Source organism: Bos grunniens, chromosome 14, assembly GCF_055505025.1.
Source record: "Bos grunniens cultivar Pamir isolate PY7600 chromosome 14, Bosgru_T2T1.0, whole genome shotgun sequence".
Classification (NCBI taxonomy): Eukaryota; Metazoa; Chordata; class Mammalia; order Artiodactyla; family Bovidae; genus Bos; species Bos grunniens.
In genome coordinates this window covers 17,571,933-17,593,662 of record NC_141178.1, presented here as the reverse complement: position 1 = coordinate 17,593,662, position 21,730 = coordinate 17,571,933, and the positions used below count along the sequence as shown (strand labels likewise).

General features: G+C 37.7%; 1 protein-coding gene across 31 annotated transcripts in view; it reads right to left on the bottom strand.

The window, feature by feature from the left end:
• Positions 1-21,730, bottom strand: part of VPS13B (vacuolar protein sorting 13 homolog B) — an 805,974-nt gene that overhangs the window by 283,611 nt on the left and 500,633 nt on the right. For all 31 annotated transcript variants that reach the window (XM_086336078.1, XM_086336091.1, XM_086336075.1 and 28 more), the window contains 2 exons: positions 14,501-14,627; positions 10,295-10,438 (listed from right to left, as the gene is read on the bottom strand). In XM_086336078.1, coding sequence (XP_086192204.1) covers positions 10,295-10,438; positions 14,501-14,627 — 271 coding nt within the window. The remainder of the gene's footprint in view (positions 1-10,294; positions 10,439-14,500; positions 14,628-21,730) is intronic.

The window sequence follows — 21,730 nt, the reverse complement described above, 5'->3', positions numbered from 1 at the left end:
CATTAAAGTTAACTTTTTGGGTAAATAATATTTTCCTTTAAAAAAAATATAGAGCTGTCAGAGGATAAGAAAAGGTACTGAAGCAGGCATGGAACAGGTTACTAAGTGAGTCATTGCCAGAGACTGAAAAGAAAGGAGAGCTAAGGAAGTGCCTAAAACCAAGTGGTTAAGTGGAGGAGGAAGAGGAGGAAGGCGAGTAGGCAAAGGAAGAAATGCTCAATTAGTCTTAGAAGTTGTCTACATTCCTCGCCAGGATCTGCAGTGTGTGGATCAAAGAACCTCCACCTTCAGATCCCCAATGATGTGGTTCCATTCTTTACCCCTAAAAATATGGTTTTTATTTTGCTACAAAATTTTTCTTTACTCTAAAACACTGATTTGAAAATGAGCATGTGTTACTCCTTACATACACTCCCTTGCTAAGTAGGCTTAATAAGATGATTACTTGCTATTCAGGAATAACGGAGTAATTACTGCAGCCATATGAACACAACTCAGGGCAGTCTTAGCCCTCTCACCCTTCTATTTAGTCCATTTTAAAAGTGTGTCCTTTAAAAAAATTTTTTTTAATTTTATATGTGTATATATATAGAGAGAGAATTGTAGCTTCTGGAAACAATAGGTGATATTATATGCTACAGCAATTTCAAATCCTAACTGAAATAAACTGATACTGTAATAGAACATAATATATTGTTATGTTAGAATAAAAGAAAATATAACTATAATATTTGTGTTTGAAGATCACATACCTCCTATCAATGTGTGAGTACAGTTGATAGGTTCAGTCTAAAATGAATCTGAGCTTCAAAGCACACCTGTAAAGAGTTACTCTTTAGCTTAGCTTATTTTCAGTTACTCTCTACTGCCTAAATTACTTAAAACATTACAGTCTAGTATTCAAAGCTTTCAATATATACCCAGCCTGTCTCCATCAAACGTACAGTTAATCATCAATTTCTTCCAGTTTTTTTGATATATATGTGTCATGTTCTGTGCTAAGTTCCTTCAATCACGTCCAACTATGTGACCCCATGGACTGTAGCCCTCCAGGCTCCTCTGTTCATGGGATTCTCCAGGCAAGAATACTGGAGTGAATTGCCATGCCCTCCTTCAGGGGATCTGCCTAACCCAGGGATCGAACCCGTGTCTTTTTCATCTCCTGCACTGACAGGCAGGTTCTTTACTACTGGCACCACCTGGGAAGTCCTGTATGCGGCATACATCTTTGCTATTTCTATGAACAGAAATAGGACTTCCTGTGAATTAAGGAATTCATTTACTAATTCATACTACAAGCATTTATTCAGCATCAAATTCTATTCTGTGCTCAGTACTTTCCTTGGGTTTTATTATCTCCACCTTAGAACACTGCAGTATTGTCTGAATCAGTGAGTACTGAGAAGAGAAGACTTATTCTTCCCAGTGTCTTCATATGCAACACTGCACTCGCCAGAGTAAATTGCCCATATTTGGACCAATAACTAGGTCAGGGAGATTGATACGATAACTAACCAGGCCTTTGTCTCATATCTACCCTGAAATGGGAACCCCTATCAAAACCATATAAAGTATTACTAGGAGAATGTTGTTTGGCCAAAGGAAGGGGAGTTCTATTAGCAGATGAGAGTTAGAAATGCTGAGTAAAGACAATACTTGTCCCTATAACAGCACTGAACGACCTGCAAAATTATACAGCGTAGAACTTTTTAGGATATGTTCAAAGTATTGAGGAGAGAAAAGATTGCTTTCTGAGGACTATCCTAACTTTGAATACCAGGTGACCCTGAAGTCTCTGTGGCTTAGGCTGTCAGTTGTACCCCAATATTCATTATCTTCTTCTTTCATGATAAAATGCTTTTTATAGCAGGGCATATGGTCTTGTATTAGAAAGACTACATTTCCAGCCTCTCTTACAGCCAGGTGTGACCACATGACTAATTTTGGGCAAATGGTAAGTAATGAATGCAACTAGTTATGTGCATGGATAAGTTTGTACATATGTATACATGCATGTATATATATATGTTTATATGTACAGCCATATATCACTAGTTATATAGGTATCAATATATATTGATCTAGTTCCAATTATTCTTCACCTCTGAATATATGAGCACCAGAATAGGAAATTCGAAACTTAACCTGTTTTCTTTAATGCTGTTACCCTAGTACCATAACAGCGTTTGACACATAGGAAGGATTCAATATTTACTGAGTACACAAGGCAGGTCACGCTTCTCTATTTAAACCCAACTTCTCTATGAAGCCAGATCTCTGACCACCTAGTTTTCTCCTTATTCTGAGTGGTTATTACAGCACTAGTTTTAAAGAGAGCTTATTTGACACTTTTTGTTTACTGCTCTGAGCTCTTAGTTATAAATGTATGCTTTATTTTACATGCACATTATAAAATCCTAGAGGGCAGGGGCCACAGTATGTTTATTTTTCATACCTCTATCTGTTTGTAGCCAGTGTGTCTGGTATAGAGTAATCCCTCAATGAATACTGCTGAAAAAGACTAGGACAATAGTTCAATAGTGCCTCAGGAAAACTTGGTGCATTCACTGGACTTCTGGTCAGGAAATCTATATGGGATAAATATCAGAATGGCTGGAAAATTAAATTTTTTCTTGCTTTCTTGATGTTTACAATCTACCTTGAAGTAACTACAGTGTGTTTCTTTCTAAGAATAAGCTTTTTATTGGGAGAAAATTATACTATTTTTAACACTGACAAGGTCTAACTTATTGAAACAGGTGTGATAGCTAAGTGTACCTAAGAAGTCCTTCCCTTGGAGAGAATAGGTAGTAATATACTTAAAATCATTTCCAGGTCTACAGTTGAAGAAATTCAAGGTATTTCCTCCCAGGGCCTCATGTCCATTTAAGGCTCTGCTTGAATCCATATTTTACTGGGCTTGGGTTTATTGCCTGGTTACAAGTGGTCCATCCAGATGCCTCTGAAGGGAAACAAATACTCAGCATAGTAATGCTAATGGAAAGACACCACAAGCGTGTTATCCAAAACCCCTATGTCCTTTTCTAATGAGAAAGGTTACAGAAATACGTGAACTCTGAAATGGCCTCTCCCATTCATGTCCACCTCAAGACAGGAAGCACTGAGACAGACCCAGAACATCAACATCCTCTCCCAAACCAGCCTTAGTTCCTGCTTTCAAACCCTACCTCCACTCACATGTGTTCTCAAGGTACATTTGCCTTTGTTTTGCTCATTTTGCCTAAAGTTCTACTCCAGAAAACATCTGCTATAACATCACCACTCAAAGTCCATTCTCCTCTTCTTTACTTCTAAGTTCCAAGTTCTAACGACCTCCAGCAATCCTTAGGTTAGTCAAGTATGTCTTGTAAAAATTTTACACCGTTGACTAAAAAATTCAGAATTGCGATTCCTAAAATGAATCAACTCCAAAGCAGATGATTTCCAAGTTTAAACAATAATAATAATAATACCAAAAAACAACCGCTGTCACCACTCCTAGGGCATATACTCAAATCACTGCTCAAAAAAGTCCAGGCTATTACATCCTATTTTACAACAAACTGTAAAAATACCCAAGTAAACTATATTAGGCATGTGTAATGAGTCATATTACAATATTTTTCTATACCATCATTATTTCTATAGAGGACTCAAAATATCTAATATTTTAGAATGGTCGGATAAAGATACTGGTGATTTTACTAATTTATATTTACAGAAAAAAAAAACCTTACTTACTTGATTACCTGTAATTTCCCAACGTTCTACCATTACCCTAAAAAATCACAACCTTCTCTCAACTGAATCAGTTGTGTCAAGTCTGCAGCAAGTTGAGAGGACTACTGGTCCAGGAAGAAGGCAGTAGTGAAACTTTAGGAAAAACAGTTTTAAAGGAAAAGCAGAGATGGCATTATAAGGCACAAAGTGTAAAAAATTAAATTATATACCAGGTATTACGTATTGGTGAGAGTTGGGATCAGAGTAGAGAGAGAGAAGACATAGAGATTTAGCAACAATAAAAAACCTGAGCAAATAAAAAGAATGTGGCAATGATTAACTTTAGGGAAAACAGAAGAATATAGGAGAGGAAATATAATCATATTATAGTCTTTATGACGAAAACAATTCATAATGACTTTAAAAACATAAGAATATTGGGAAAATGTAGGAGTGGAAGAGAAGTGTAAAAGAGATGGAATCTTCACCTACAGTAAAAGAAAATGAATAGGTAATACTAAAATAAGTAAATTAAGAGATGTGGTGGTGGTTTAGTCACTAAGTTGTGTCCAACTCTTGCGACCCCATGGACTGTAGCCCATCAGGCTCCTCTGTCCATGGGATTTCCCAGGCAAGAATACTGGAGTGGATTGCCATTTCCTTCTCCAGACGATCTTCCCAACCCAGGAATAGAACCCAGGTCTCCCGCATCGCAGGCAGATTCTTTACCTACTGAGTTATGAGGGAAGCCCCAGAGATGTTAGTCTATTCATTTTATTCAGAAAGATGGAGATAAATACCAGAAGAAAAAGCTTATAGAGTTAAAAATGGCTGCTGCTGCTGCTAAGTCGCTTCAGTTGTGTCTGACTCTGTGCGACCCCATAGACGGCAGCCCACCAGGCTCCCCCATCCCTTGGATTCTCCAGGCAAGAACACTGGAGTGGGTTGCCATTTCCTTCTCCAGTGCATGAAAGTGAAAAGTGAAAGTGAAGTCGCTCAGTCGTGTCTGACTCTGTGCAACTCCATGGACTGTGCAGCCTACCAGGCTCCTCCATCCATGGGATTTTCCAAGCAAGAGTACTGGATGCTAATATACTGACACTATCATGATATATGTAGTTTAGCAACATTTGGTTGTTAAAATTCATGCACTACTTTGAGAAAAAATTAGCATTACATTAAAAAATTAACCATTTCAAGTAAACAGGCCAGTTTTAGTATCTTATCTATACTGTTTATAATTCTATAGACTTCAGATAGATTATTCAGCTTTCATCTCAGCTTAAATCATGTAATACTTTGAAATTCTGTACAAATTATCTTTTTTATGGTATATTGTGTGTGTATGTGTGTGACTGCAACTAGAATAAAATGTTTAAAAAGTATCCTCCAGGCCAGAATACTGGAGTTGGTAGCCTTTCCCTTCTCCAGGGGATCTTCCCAACCCAGGGATCAAACCCAGGTCTCCTGCATTGCAGATTCTTTACCCACTGAGCCACTAGGGAAGCCCAAGAATACTGGAGTGGGTAGCCTATCCCTTCTCCAGAGGATTTTCACGACCCAGGAATCAAACCAAGGTCTTCTGCATTGCAGGCAGATTCTTTAAATGCTGAGCCACCAGGGAAGACCTTAAAAAAAGTAGATTTTTTTTGTTTTATTTCTTATCAACTCCTTATAATGTCCTGAATACCAACAGCTTTAGGAATACTTAAGATGATGTTTAGTTTCCTTTTATTATCATATAAAATGGTCTGCATTACTAGCCCATAAACAGACCTAGATAAATTAAAGTTAACTCTGTGTTTAGTCATTGTCTCCTTCAAAAGTTTCCTGACACTGCTACGAGTAGTTAAAGTAGCTCCCTTGTTAATTCTTCTTTCATGGATATTATGATTATATTACTAATAACCACTTTTATACAATTGGACCTTTATGGGACCTAGACCACCTTATGAAAAGGTAAAGAATCTTCTAAACAGTAAACCAATTTTGCCCTGCTAAATATTAGAAAAGAAACCATGGATGAATCGTAGAGATCTATTTTTGGAGAAAAATTAGAACTGTACATTTAGATTTCATTATGAAGTTATCTCGGAGGTGAATTTCCAACCTCATGTGAATGACAGTGAACTAAGATATAAGAAACCAAATAACATTCCTATTGTACTAGTGCTATAGAGCCAGATGTTATCATAGAGACACGAACTACGGAATGTAGAAGGACATGTACTTTGTAATGTGGAATTGATTGTGGCTTTTTGAATAATGGCTTCCCTGATAATTCAAATAGTAAAGAAGCCGCCGGCAATGCAGGAGACCCCGGTTTGATTCCTGGGTTGGGAAGATCTGCTGGAGAAAGCATAGGCTACCCACTCCAGTATTCTTGGGCTTCCCCTGTGGCTCAGCTGGTAAAGAATCCACCTGTAGAAGACCTGGGTTCGATCCCTGGGTTGGGAAGATCACCTGGAGAAGGGAAAGGCTGTTTAGTCCATGGGGTCACAAAGAGTTGGACACAACTGAGGGCCTTTCACTTTTGCTTACTACATGTTTATTTTTCTTGCATATTTTCTCAGCCTGTCATATATGCATAGAAAAATAAGAAAAGGTTAATTTACAATGAAGAAACTGCATATTCTGGGAACTAGAAATCATGGAAGTCATAACATTTGAAGGAAACACTGAAAATCAAAGTGTACAAATACACACTGTTTGACCACTAGGCAGGAAGTACATTTTTAGAGCAAAAATACTGGATTGTAATCAGCTGGTCATTTTATTACCTGAAAGGCTTCTCTTTTAGCTATATACTTGAAAGTTGCAAGAGAGTTCCAGAAAAACATCTATTTCTGCTTTATTGACTATGCCAAAGCCTTTGACTGTGTGGATCACAATAAACTGTGGAAAATTCTGAAAGAGATGGGAATACCAGACCACCTGACCTGCCTCTTGAGAAACCTGCATGCAGGTCAGGAAGCAACAGTTAGAACTGGACATGAAACAACAGACTGGTTCCAAATAGGAAAAGGAGTACGTCAAGGCCATATATTGTCACCCTGCTTATTTAACTTCTATGCAGAGTACATCATGAGAAACGCTGGGGCTGGAAGAAGCACCAGCTGGAATCAAGATTGCAGGGAGAAATATCAATAACCTCAGATATGCAAATAACACCATCCTTATGGAAGAAAGTGAAGAGGAACTAAAAAGCCTCTTGATGAAAGTGAAAGAGGAGAGTAAAAAAGTTGGCTTAAAGCTCAACATTCAAAAAATGAAGATCATGGCATCTGGTCCCATTACTTCATGGGAAATAGATGGGGAAACAGTGGAAATAGTGTCAGACTTTATTTTTCTGAGCTCCAAAATCATTGCAGATGGTGACAGCAGCCACGAAATTAAAAGACGCTTACTCCTTGGAAGGAAAGTTAGGACCAACCTAGACAGCATATTAAAAAACAGAGACATTACTTTGCCAACAAAGGTCCGTCTAGTCAAGGCTATGGTTTTTCCTGTGGTCATGTATGGATGTGAGATTTGGACTGTGAAGAAAGCTGAGCACCGAAGAATTGATGCTTTTGAACTCTGGTGCTGGAGAAGACTCTTGAGAGTCCCTGGACTGCAAGGAGATCCAACCAGTCCATTCTAAAGGAGATTGGCCCTGGGTGTTCTTTGGAAGGAATGATACTAAAGCTGAAACTCTAGTACTTTGGCCACCTCATGCGAAGAGCTGACTGATTGGAAAAGACCCTGATGCTGGGAGGGATTGGGGGCAGGAGGAGAAGGGGAAGACAGAGGATGAGATGGCTAGATGGCATCACCAACTCGATGGATATGAGTTTGAGTGAACTCCGGGAGCTGGTGATGGACAAGGAGGCCTGGCGTGCTGCAATTCATGGGGTCACAAGAGATGGACATGACTGAGCGACTGAACTGAACTGAAAGTTTTATTATATGTTAGTTGTATAAGTAAACATAATATTAAATCTTGGTTCTAGCAATAATCCTTAGATTGGTTCATTGTTTTCCTTTCGATTTTCAAAGACCTATCCATCTTTCTTCCTCTTTGTTTATACTGTAGATATGTTTCCTCTAGGAACAAAATCACCTTTTCATGCTCCTGAATAGTTTTTAAAACTAATGTTTCAAGTGAAACCTTGTAAAACATTTTTTGAAAATATTAACACCATTAAAAGTAAGCAGGGAAAACAAAATAATAATGAGAGCAGAAATCAATGAAATTGAAAATAGGAAATCCAAAAATGAAAATAAATAAAACCAAGAGTTGATTCTTTAAAAAGATCAGTAAAGTTGACAACCCTCTAAGCCAGGCTAACCAAAAAACCAAAAACTAAAAAACAAACAAAAAACCCAAAGACAGGAATCAAATTACTAACATCAGAAATGCAAGAGGGGACGTAACTACAGCTCCTACATAAACTGAAAGAGTAATAAAGAAATACTATGTCCAGCCCATACCATTTGAAGGAAACAAACCAACTCCTTGAAAGACAGACTCTAGCAAAACTCATATAAGAAGCAACAGAGGATCTGAACAGGCCTACAAGTATTAAAAGAAGTTGAATCCATAATTAATCAACTTCAAAAATAGAAAATTTCAGGTCTAGATGGGTCACTGGTGAATTCTATCAGATATTTAAAGAAGAAATTATACCAATTCTTTACAATATCTTTATGTATCAGATATGAGTTGTGTTACTCATTTATGAATAGAAAAATATTCTAGTTCATGGAAGATCTTTTTTTTAATACTGAAATTTCACAGACATACCTTACTGAGGCGGTGGAAAGGAACGAACTGTCTTCCCTCATTGGAGTTTGCACTTCTTTTTTTTCCAATTGTGGTAGAACACACATAAAATAAATTTTACCATACTAATCATTTTGCAGTGCACTGCTTATACTGTATTTCAGTATACTGTCTGTACTTTTTTAACATCATCTCCAAGAAGGAATAAAGGGCCACAGACATATTTTTAAAACAGCAAAACCAATCCTAGCTTGTTTATGGAACTGTGAGAAAAGACTTGACATTCAGGAAAGAGTTGTTAGTAATCTAACTCTGAGTGGGCCTTATTTACTAAAATCAGATCCTACCAATAGACTTTAGAAATAGGTAGGTAAATAGTTAGCAACCAATTGCTAAGTTCTATAAATTCCTAAAACACATCAGAAATCCATGAGTTAGATTTCACATGACAGATTCTGTCACATGAAAGGTTCATAAAATTGGCACAAATAATATAACAGTTTGTTTCCAACCTAAGTTGCTTCAAGGATTTCATTGAAAATGCCATGGGGAAAATTTTTTGCTCTGCTTAGTTTCATATCATATATTTATATTCTTATGTATTGTCTAAAATATATTGGTGGAAAAAGTCAATATTTTGAAGAGTATATAGCTTTATAGTCCTTTTAAAAGATACTGAGCAAACAAATCATGGGTGGTAAAAGATGATGCAGTTAAGAGAATCTTTATGAAAGATAACAGCTTTTACCATTTTTAAATAATTTCTTAAAAAGGTGATTGAGACTAATGTAACAGATATAGTACAGCAACTGTGGTAGAATGAAAAAAGCACTGACTTGAAAGATTTAAATACTCTGATTCACCATTTTTTAGTGATGTGTGTATGCTGTCAGGCAGGTCCCTTACTGTCTCTGAGCCCCAATGTCTTAATCTGTAAGGTGGTGATAATGCTCACATCTGGTTCACAGAGTGGTTGTTAATAACATGCTTGAAGATACACAAGTTAACTTACATGAAAATACCTGGCACACTTGCTTAGTATCAAGAGGCTCTCAGGGAACACCTCCTCCTTCCCTTCCTTCTTAATAAACAACACTTAAGAGACTTCTGCGTCTAACTCATGACAAAAATATAAGCAATGCCATTTTCATAGATAAACAGGTTCTTCATTACAGATTTTATAAAATAATTACTGTAAGTACAGATGTGATTATAGCAGTAGGGAAACAAAAAGCAAAGAAACAGTATCTTGAGAAGCATCTAACAAGCAGCTTTCTTTGTTTCATGTTGACATGCTTTGTGGTTACAATGCAGGCTTCCAATGAACACTGGATCAAAATTAAAATTCTAGGCAGGCATTCAAGTTTTTTGATTATGTCCATTCTTCACTCAGCATGGGAAACAAATGCTTTAGAAGCTATTTTTTGAAGCTATTCCCACTGTACTCTTACAAAGTTCATTTCCAAAAGGGGCCCCGTCCCTGCAATGGATCTGAGTAAGGGAAAGCTAGACCAGGTTTTGTGCACTGTACTTTAAAAACTGCAGCAGGGCAATAAAATCATGCTTTTAACAGTGACTTTTCTGGGCCTGGGCCACAGCAATTCTGCAAAGGTGCATATGAATTATGGGAAAAGAGAACAAGCAAATTTCAAAAATAAACAACACCAATCCAAAATGATTTATATACATATTTTGAATAAACTTAAATATAGAATAATTAGCAGAAAGCATTTAATTATTGTTTTTTCTATTATCAATGTAAAGTTGGCACAAATGCAGTAAGCCTAATCAAAATCAGGTAAGAGTTACCTCTGTGGCTTTGTTTGATGGTTCCAGGCCAGTCATATTTGCTACTATTAACTGATGTAAGAGTTGAACTTGAGCCACACTTAGGAAGAAGTCCAGGTTTGTGGTTATATTCACTTCCAAGGAATGGCCACACACTAAAATCTCCTGAAGGAAAAAAAGGTTTAATATAGATAAAGAAGCATGATGGCATTATATGATAATTTATCATTCCTACTTATTTGAGCTTTATGAATGTTGATGAATTCTCCTGGGACTCAAGTTCATATGTTAATGAGAATAGCAGATATGGTGAGCACAGTTACTTGACACAGTTTAGTGGATTAAATTAATAAACATTTATGAGGGCCTGTTGTGCAGCAGGCCCTGTGCTAGTTACAGGGAAACCCACTATAATAAGAATTTTTCACCATTTCATATGCATTTGGCTTTTCACATCTCAAACTAATATCATTATTTCAATATGTAGGCAGTGATGTATGTAATTCTTTAGCATAATCTTGTTCATCCTCTCAAACGGACATATACTTAGCATTTCATAAGCACCATGCAGCATACTAGAGTGCTAGGAACATCAGAGAGAGTGAGACTAGTGTTGAAGGGCAATCTGCCTTTGAGAAGATTACAATCTAGGTGGGCAGACAGGCAAATTATAGGCACCAATTACAGTCACAGGTGGTATGGTCTGAGTATTCTCCAAAGGATCCATTCCAAATGATTCATAACAAAATGGAGCGCTGAAGCCAAAACCAGCTAGACTAATTAATTTCACTTCTTTAACCTGCTAAAATCTTGGCAGTATTAGGCAGATGTCCACTTAACTTAACTGATGCTGTTCTGCATAACAGTCACTTGAACATCTACTGTTGGAAAACCATTCAGCGAAGGAAAACAGAAATGAAAACCAATTCAGAAGTTTCACTTAATAAGCAGAAGCCCTGCCTCTTGTCATGAAGTGCATGCGGACAATGTTCAAATGCTTGGAAATGTCCAACAAACCTTCTCTTTATTAGTGTCATCCAAGAGAACGGATTTAAGGAGACTTATGATGGGTCCAAATACAAACTACACAGCTTAGAGCAGCTTTTAATAAAGCCATAAAGAACAGCATGTCGGAAATGATCCTCCCCCTCTTTTTTTTAGTTAAATAAACTTTCTCTCCAAAAGTTTCCAGATTTTATTCATTATAGTTAGAATTCTTATTTTATTCCTTAAGTAATGATGAAAGCAATACACTTGTGTATTTTAAACAAATTGTGTTACTAAGTAACTGAAAGATATTAGTAGACTTACTTAATTTTTATACAATTTTTGTGGATATAAAGATATCCTGTCTAACCTAACCTTCCCTAGTAGGCCCAGTCATGTCTGACTCTTTGCAACCCTATGGACTTTGGAGCCTGCTAGGCTCCTACTCCATGGGATTTTCCCATCAAGAATACTGGAGTGGGTTATGTTCCCTTCTCCAGGAGATCTTCCAGACCCAGGGATCGAACCAGCATCTCTTGTGTCTCCTGAATTGCAGGAGGACTCTCTAACTCTGAGCCACTGGCTTTCCTTATTAGGGTTAATACAAAGATCAAATAAGATAACACAAAATACTGTTCTTTAAAGACTCAGAGAAGGATGTAAACTTTTGTCTCCTTAAAATAATAATACATTTAATTTGTACCTATTTCCGAAGTTTTCATAACAACCGCTTATAACTCTATGAATGATCAAAAATTTATAGTTATCAGCATAACAAATTATGTTATAAATTAACATAACATAAAAAACATAACATTAAACATAAAGGATCCCACTATTATTACATTTCTATTCTAGGCATAGAGGCAAAATACAGCACAGTGATTAGACTTCAATTCTGGATCCGTTAGTAACTGGTTAGTAATGTTGGTCAAATTACTTAATTTCTTTTGATCTCAGTTTCCTCATCTATAAAATATGTATACTCATAATGCTGAGAAGAGTAAATAAGGTAATTCGTGTAGAGCTCTCCTTGTAAGGTAATCCATGTTGCCGGGAGCCAGCGTGAGGAACTCCGCCGTGGCAAAGGTCATGAGGAAGGAGGATCCGCATACGCAAAGGCATCAAGCCTCAGGAGTCCCCCTGGAAATTCTCGAGCATCTACCCCCAAAACCAGAGTCTGCCTACTTTACTGCTTTGTGCTCTCACCTACACCTCTGACTTTATGGAGGGCTGTCCTGGGCGTGCCAAGAGTGTTTTAGTTCACAACTGTGAGAGGCATGAGATGTTCTAAACTGTCTGAATACAGATTCCTTTGAGGAGTTAAAAGATTGATTAGAAATTGTATTGGTGAAGGGTTTTTCACTTGTTGGGCCAATGTTTGCTGCTAAGTTTCCATATCCCTTACCTGCTGTGTCCCTGGCAGTGTATTGATTAATATAATTGGTGTAAGTAGTAGCTTTAATGTTTATAACCTTGGACCCTTGAGTTAATTCTTTTCTTGTTATAGCCCACTACACCTTTGCCCTATAGGAATGCAACTTTATCTAATGCTTTTGGAGGGTGGCGCCTGACTTTTCACCTTTAGAGAAAAATTAGTTTCTTAAAATGTTAACAGGCCTCTTGGCCAGAAGATGATGCAAATCACCTAAACTTTTGCATATGATAAGTTTGCAGGAAGAAAGCCTGGCTTACTGCATGACTCTATCCCTTCCCCCATTATCCTCTATGCATAACTTAAGGTATAAAAACTACTTTGGAAAATAAAGTGCGGGCCCTGTTCACCGAAGCTTGGTCTCCCCATGTCGTTCTTTCTCTCACCTTCTGGCTGAATTGTTCAGCCTCTTTTCTCCACTAAATTTTCTCACTGAGCTATCCTTATTCTATTACTCTTTATATCCTTAATTAACATTTAATTAAGCAATTGTTTCCTGATCCTTGCCAACGCCGTCCCCGCTTCAAATTCCCTGGATCCACTGGGGCTGGACCCCAGCACCATGTGAGAATGCTAAGTAATCTGTCAGTATTATTGCTACTTTTATTAGAAAGAGGTTGTGCAGATCAAGAGTATATGGCTGGGAACCAGACCAGTTGGGTGCATACCATGTTCTGCTTCTACTTGTGAAAATTTAGACAGGTTAACTCTCCATGCTTTAGTTTCCTCATCTACAAAATGAGGACAGTAAGAGATGCTAATGCTGCTGCTGCTAAGTCGCTTCAGTTGTGTCCGACTCTGTGCGACCCCATAGACGGCAGCCCACCAGGCTTCCCCGTCCCTGGGATTCTCCATGCAAGAACACTGGTGTGGGCTGCCATTTCCTTCTCCAATGCATGAAAGTGAAAAGTGAAAGTGAAGTCGCTCAGTCGTGTCCGACTCTTAGCGACCCCATGGACTGCAGCCTACCAGGCTCCCCCATTCATGGGATTTTCCAGGCAAGAGTACTGGAGTGGGGTGCCATTGCCTTCTCCAAGAGATGCTAATAGGATTTCTAATAAATGAGTTATTACATGAAAAAAGAAAATAACAGTTAAAGTTGCTCAGTCATGTCCAGACTCTTTGCGACACCTGGACTATAGGCCTCCAGGATCCTCTATCCATGGAATTCTCCAGGCAGGAATACTGGAGTGGGTAGCCACTTCCTTCTCCAGGGGATCTTCCTGACTCAGGGATAGGACCCTGGTCTCCAGCATTGTAGGCAGACTCCTTACCGTCTAAGCCAACAGGGAAGCCCAAATATTACATGAAAGCAATACATAAACAGTACTATAAAATGAAAGTCGCTCAGTCGTGTCTGACTCTTTTTGATCCCATGGACTATACAGTCCATGGAATTCTCTAGGCCAGGATACTGGAGTGGGTAGCCTTTCCCATCTCCAGGGGATCTTCCCAACCCAGGGAATGAACCCAGGTCTCCTGCATTGCAGGCTGATTCTTTACCAGCTGAGCCATAAGAGAAGTCCAAGAATACTGGTGTGGGTAGCCTATCCCTTCTCCAGGGGATCTTCCTGACCCAGGAATCTAATTGGGGTCTCCTGCATTGTAGATGGATTCTTTATCAACTGAGTTATCAGGGAAGCCCTAAACAGTACAAAAAGTGCTCAATAATTATTAGATAAAATAATAACATTAATAATAAGCTAATCTGATATCCTGTGCACGGAAACTATGAAAACTCTAAACACACAAAGAAAAGATGCTCCAATATTCAGACTAAAAAAAAACCTAAATTAAGTTCTAACCTCAGTGTGCATATTTTCCGGAGAAATTATTTTGGTGAAAATGATGGCAGGTGCTCCAGTTATTCGTACAGAAAAATCTGTTAAAATGGGAGTCAAAATTGCTCTTCTTTCTTGATGCCGCCGTATGCTAAAAGATAAAGTAAAAAATAATTAGCCATTTCATTTTTAAGGATAATTTTCATTACATTTGTACAAGTTTCTGTACTACAAACATGTATGCCAAAATTTCATTATGTTGAGTGTGTCTATTTGTGTATTTTATAGTCATAGTTTTGTAAAGTCAATTCCTAACTTCAGAAGCATAAAAGGAAAAAAAAAGTAATCAAAAAATTCAGATGTAATCAGTCAATTTCCATTAGTACTATCCTGCGCATGTGCATACTAAGTCATTTCAGTTGTGTCCAGCTCTTTGCAACCCTATGGACTGTAGCCTGCCAGGCTCTCTGTCCATGGGACTATGCAGGCAAGCATACTGGAGTGGGTGCCATGCCCTCCTCTAGGAGATCTTCCCGACACAGGGACCGCACCTGTGTCTCTTACGTCTCCTGCACTGGTAGGCAGGAAACCCAGTAGTATTCTAGGATCTTTCAATAAATTGCTTTTTCTACTTTTAATTCCTTTGGTTTCTACAAATAGTTTAGTATCTCTTTTGTTAAAAAAATACTCTTATTCTTTTGTGATCATTTTTAATTTCCTAGTTTTAATATTTCTGGCATTCTATTTGACAGCTGCCTCCTTTTCAGTTTCTTTAGTTTCACAAGCATGTTCATTTAACCTTTGACTTTTCTTTTTTAAACTCTAAGAACCATCTGAGTTCATAGATTATAACTTTCTGTGTGTGTGCGTGTGTGCTCAGATGTGTCCAACTCTTTGCAACCCCACAGACTGCAGCTCACCAGGCTCCTCTGTTCATGGAATTTTCCAGACAAGAACACTGGAGTGGGTTGCCATTTCCTACTTTAGAGGATCTTCCTGACTCAGGGATCGAACACACCTCCTGTGTCTCCTGCACTGGCAGGCAGATTCTTTCTCACTGCACCACCTGGGAAGCCCTATGACTGCCTTTACAGTTTGTGAAATGCTTTTTGTGACTTTGGTCCTGAATTCTTCGTCACAGCAATCCTGTACATGAAGTAAGGACCACTATTAGCTCCACATCACCTATTGGAACAAAGGTTCCACAGTTATAGGTCTGCAGGGCAAATTTATACCAGAGCAGCATTTGACCTCTATCTTAATTTTTCTTTATACATTCTTATCTTTTGAACAGTTATCTAGCACACTATTTCTATACTACATTAAAAATTGCTAATTGCTAATAATTTTAAATATTATTGAGAAATCAAAACTTGTGCTAGTACAGATTTTCAAGTTCATTGCAGTTTTTTCAAGTTATTTATTCATATTCTTAGTTATCATTTTATGAGATAAAACAGTTCCATGTTTTACTAGCAAGTCACACCTCAAAAGTTACTGGAACCATTAATTTTATATTCTTTATAAGTATGCCCCTATTAGTCTCTGCTGCTGCTGCTGCCGCTAAGGTGCTTCAGTCATGTCTGACTCTGTGAGACCCCATAGATGGCAGCCCACCAGGCTCCACCGTCCCTGGGATTCTCCAGGCAAGAACACTGGAGTGGGTTGCCATTTCCTTCTCCAATGCATGAAAGTGAAAAGTGAAAGGGAAGTCGCTCTGTCGTGTCCAACTCCTAGCAAGCCACCCCATGGACTGCAGCCTACCAGGCTCCTCCGTCCATGGGATTTTCCAGGCCAAAAGTACTGGAGTGGGGTGCCACTGCCTTCTCTGCTATTAGTCTCTATTATTATAAAATAATCAAGGTGAGATCAGAGAATTGGCATAAGTTATCTCATGAAAAAGCACAGATAAAACTCAAGTCTGTCTACATCTTTTTCTACCAGAGTAGTCTAGAGAGTACTTGCATCTTTTGTTGAACTGGGCAATGGGCAGAGCTTTATTTGCTCTTTGCCAAAAAAGCAAATCAGATTATCTGGTTCTGTGACACATAAGTACTGAATTTCAAGAAAGTCAATTTTAAAGAATTAAGAGATCTGGTGAATAGAGGGTAGCAGGAAGAAGTATTAAAATCTGAATACAGAGGAAGAGTTGAGATCCTAAGAGACACCACAATTATAGCTTAATAGCTCAAATTCCATAAAATGACCAATGTGAGAAACATGTAACATCTGATGTGCTCTCATAGGGGAATGCTAAAATATATGATATATTAAAAATACCTTAAAATGGAAAAGGTGGCAGGGAACCAAATGAAAGCAAACTTTAACTGAAGCACTGATGGGGGAGTGCTTCTTCATATTCTAATTATTTCCCATTGTGTGAATTAAATCAGTAACACAACATATGAAAGACCTATGACGTTAGAAAGCTTAAAAAAAGTTTAATAAGTCAATGGTCATAAAACTAGAACTTTACTGGTATATAGAGTGCTAACTTTTCTTTTGTATTATCTCTGGTAAATATCTGAGTTAAGGATACATATTTTTTAAATCATAAAACTTTTTTATAGATTCAAATATTTTCAAGGATAAATTCAAAAGAAGGAAAAAAACACACACTGCAGAAATAACTGCAACAAGAATTATATTATGCTAATACTTTACTAGACAATAGTCTAGGGTTTAAAATAACAAGAGGGAAGTAAAACTCAAAGTATTAACTGACATCATTAATGACTTTAGGGTCTTAGCTACTCTCAGTAAGCCAAGGGAATAGATTCCCCCCCAACAACCCGCACCTCAGAAATAGATTTTTAATGGTCATATGGAGACAACAGGCTAATCCTTACATCCCTGACAGGCAAGGATTTTGAGATGAGAGGTCAACTTAGATCTGGGGCCCCTAAAAGGCCAGAAAAACAACTTCCAATCAGAAATAGAAAAGAACAAGGAAGTCTGCCTGTTTTGGAAAGAGAACTTACTGAAAAAACAGAGATCTTTCTCTTTTTTCAACTTAAAAATAAAAATAATTAGAAAATGAAAAATAATGGGAAATATCCCATGTGTGTTTGGAAGCTGTAATTTATATTATGTGTGTTGGTCCAGGAATACCAATATTAAGTTATTTATATAAAAGTGGCATCAGACCTTTGATAACCCCAGGGCATCAGTCAGAAATAGATACAAGTCTCTTTGGAAAACATGCTTTCAAACTGACAAAAAGGATTCTAAGGAACAAAGACCACTGAAGATAAACTCCTAAATACAGATTTCATATATACTTCAAAATCATTTTTTTATTAGCAAGAAGAGAATTCAATCCCATTATCAAATTCATGATCAAGAACTTCTGATAATGGAATTTCCACATGTCGACAATATAATAAATTTCTTTAAAATCATTAATGACATATAGGATGGAATGAACCACATGAGGGAAAAAAACCAAAGTATTAATACCATAAAAGAAGGCAAAGCAGATTTGAAAAACAACCAAATAGAACATTCAGAAATAAAAATATAGTTACTAAAATTAAATATATAATAGATGGATAAATAGAATTTTAGATATAACTTTACAAATTAGTAAACTAGAAATACTACCAAAGATAGACAGACCAGAAAATACTTAAGACTTGTGGCAATCAACAGAGATAATCCATTTCAGTAGATATTCCTGAATATGAAAAACAGTACTATTCACACACATTTTTATAAACAATAAATATATATAACATACTTTTGGAGAAATTATTCATTATAATTTGATTCACTGTACCTATTTATACAGATTCCTCTCATTTTTAGAGAGTCACAAGGATAAATCATTTGACTAGTTAAGAGTTGCTGGAGAAAGCAATGGGAACCCACTCCAGTACTCTTGCCTGGAGAATCCCATGGACAGAGGAGCCTGGTAGGCTGCAGTTCATGGGGTCGCTAAGAGTCCGACACAACTGAGCGACTTCACTTTCACTTTTCACTTTTATGCATTGGAGAAGGAAATGGCAACCCACTCCAGTGTCTTGCCTGGAGAATCCCAGGGACAGCCTGGTGGGCTGCTGTCTCTGGGGTCGCACAGAGTCGGACACGACTGAAGTGACTTAGCAGCAGCAGCAGCGGTTAAGAATTGAAGTCCATTTTAGTGTGTGTGGTGTTTTTTTTTTTCCTTCCAGAGTAACATTTTCTGTTGAATTTCTAATGCAATTAAAATAAAATTATATGGTATATTACTATGATGATTATATTCAACTTAAATATTTTCTGACTTTTGAGTACCTAGTGCCTGTTAGTAACTATGCTTGTGTGTGTGTTCAGTTGCTCAGTTGTGTCCAACTCTTGGCAACCCCATGGACTGCAACCTGCTAGGCTCCTCTGTCCATGGAATTTTCCAGGCAAAAATACTGGAGTGGGTTTCCATTTCCTACTCTAGGGGATCTTCCTGATCCAGGAATCAAACCCACATCTCTTCTATCTCCTGTACTGGCAGATGGATTCTTTACCACTGTGCCACGTGGGAAACCCTATGACGGCCTTTACAGTTTGTGAAATGTCTTTTGTGATGTAGATACTGAATTCTTTACAGCAACCCTGTACGTGAAGTAAGAACCATGCTGCTGCTGCTGCTGCTGCTAAGTCGCTTCAGTCCTGTCTGACTCTGTGCAACCCCATAGTCGGAAGCCCACCAGGCTCCCCCGTCCCTGGGATTCTCCAGGCAGGAATACTAGAGTGGGTCGCCATTTCCTTCTCCAATGTGTTAAAGTGAAAAGTGAAAGGGAAGTCGCTCAGTTGTGTCCGACTCTTAGCGATCCCATGGACTGCAGCCTACCAGGCTCCGCCGTCCAGTTTTCCAGGCAAGAGGACTGGAGTGGGGTGCCATCACCTTCTCCATTATTAGCCCCAAATCACCTATGAGGAGATGAGTTTCAGGGACTGGGCTAAGGCCACTCAGTTGGAACAAAGGTTCCACAACTGGACCTGCAGGGCAAGTTGATACCAGTAACTACAGAAGAGTCAGGCTGAACAAGACAGATCTATGTCCTTTAATCTCTGTGCCACCTTTTCAAGTTGCCAAGGATATCTTCAGGTAGGAAATATCTGCTGGCTGTTGGGAAATACAAACCAGCTGCTTCTTCCTGCTGCACCAGGATCCCTTTTCCCTTCACACTCAGTTCCCAGGTACTTTAAGCAGCAGGAGAAAACATTCTCTCACATAAAGTCATGAAAAAGTTACAGGATTATTATAAAATCACACAAATCAAGAAGATTTAGGTGATCCCAGGCATTAACCTATAAACTATGGGAATCAGACTAACTTCTAGCCTATAAATTTGCTTAGGCATTAGCTTGATATCCTCACAAATAAAGACATAAGTGATGGTTTTCAAGGTGAAGAGCAAAATCAAAGAAAATGCTTTCCTTCCACATTCCTGTTTATAATTTCTCAGGAACAATTTTGGAAAAAATCTGTTTGATCAATCATAAATCAAAATAGGCAAAGACTCCTATGAACATGTGGGTAATCACTTTTAAAAAATAAAAATGTAAGAGATCAAAATACAGACAGAACAGTCATAATCTCTCAGAATTAAGCCAATTATTTATGCTTCAGGTACTTTAACATCAACACAAAGCTATACTTCCACACAGTCAATGCTACTAATCTTGTGAATCATAGAACTGAGTTTAAGAATGTGTCAAATTCAAATTCAGCCTGCTAAGAATTTTTTAAAAATCCAATGTGTGGGGGAAATAGTCCAAAGGGCAATATATGTAATTTGATATATGTTTATCAAAATACTCAAACAAATAAATGTGTTCTATTTCCTCACAATAAAGTCAGAAAGATAAATTACTCAAGGAAATAAAACACAGACAGTGAGAGGGCCAAATAAAAGTACTTGGTATAAACGATTTATTTTTTTTAATTGCAGCTTTCAAGTCTGTTCAAATTATATCTTTAAGTATTATAAACAAGAAAATCAGACTCACTTGGAGGATTTAGGCTTACTGACATTTTCAGGAAATTATAAGATAAACTTTCTATACCATCCCCCTACCCTCACTGCACCCCGACTCCAGACACCCTCAAAGTTCTAATCATCATGTACAACAGCACTGGTGATTTTAATGTGTAACCTGCACATCAGTATGGGCTATTTTAGTTCTTAGCACTTCTTTTTCTCAGATTATAAAATAAGCCCAGATGTAGTAACAATGGTTGCTAAAAGAAAAAGAAAAAAAAGCCATTTAATAACAATGAACTTTAGCATAAGTGTAAGGGGTCAGAGAACTGAGTACAAGAAAAGTAGTTGGCTAAGAGGAAGCAAACCAGGGTTCCACACTTAGCTGTATTTTAAGTGACATTGGACAAGTGAAGAATCTCCTCAAACTTAGTTTTCTGTAGTGCTTTTGTTCTATAGTGTGCTAAGAATAGTTCAGAGTTTAGAAAGAAGTTTGCATGAGAGTTGGAATGTGGAAGAGAAATAGATAATGGACAATATTCTCTGAAAGTTACACTGTTTTAAATAGTAGAGAAAACGTGATGCAGAAGTGCCAACAGATTTCAGCCTGCCCTCACTCTTTCCACCTTCAAGATGTTTTCCTGCCTTCTGGCTCTGCTGGGCAATAGCAACTGCAGGCTGAACTCCAGAAGCACGAGTAACAGCCTCCCACAGCCCTGTCTACCAGCCTTCAGTGGTCCCTGTAGCCACTAGACAAAGCTGGCTTCCCAGGCTTCCTGGAGTGCAACAAATTTGTTATCCAGGATACCCAGCTTCTTCTACAAATGGATAAGTTATTATTCCTAAAATAAATCCCCTCTGTTATAACACTTACAGTTATTGTTCTGACCTGATTGAACCCTGATATATTCTGTCAGCTAAAAAATTAAGGTTTTAAGAGCAAAATATCTACAAATTTTAAAATCTGATGATTCTTTATGCTTAACTTCCCTGCTTCTTTCTCCTGATCATACACACAGAAACACATTATGATTAAAAACAAAATGTGAGTAACATGTCAGGAGGAATTCCGAGTCAGGTGGAATAATGCATTATAAAGACTGTCATTTAATAATGGGTCGGGGGAGTAAATTAGTCTTTACTGTGTATCTTTTGAATTCTACTGGTAATACTTATTGAAAAACAAAAAATGTAATGACATTAAAGCTCTGTATTATATTTGTCAAGATTAATCAGCAGAACTAAACAATATCAGATATATCTTGTCTTTATTTGAATGAGTATCTCTCAGAAA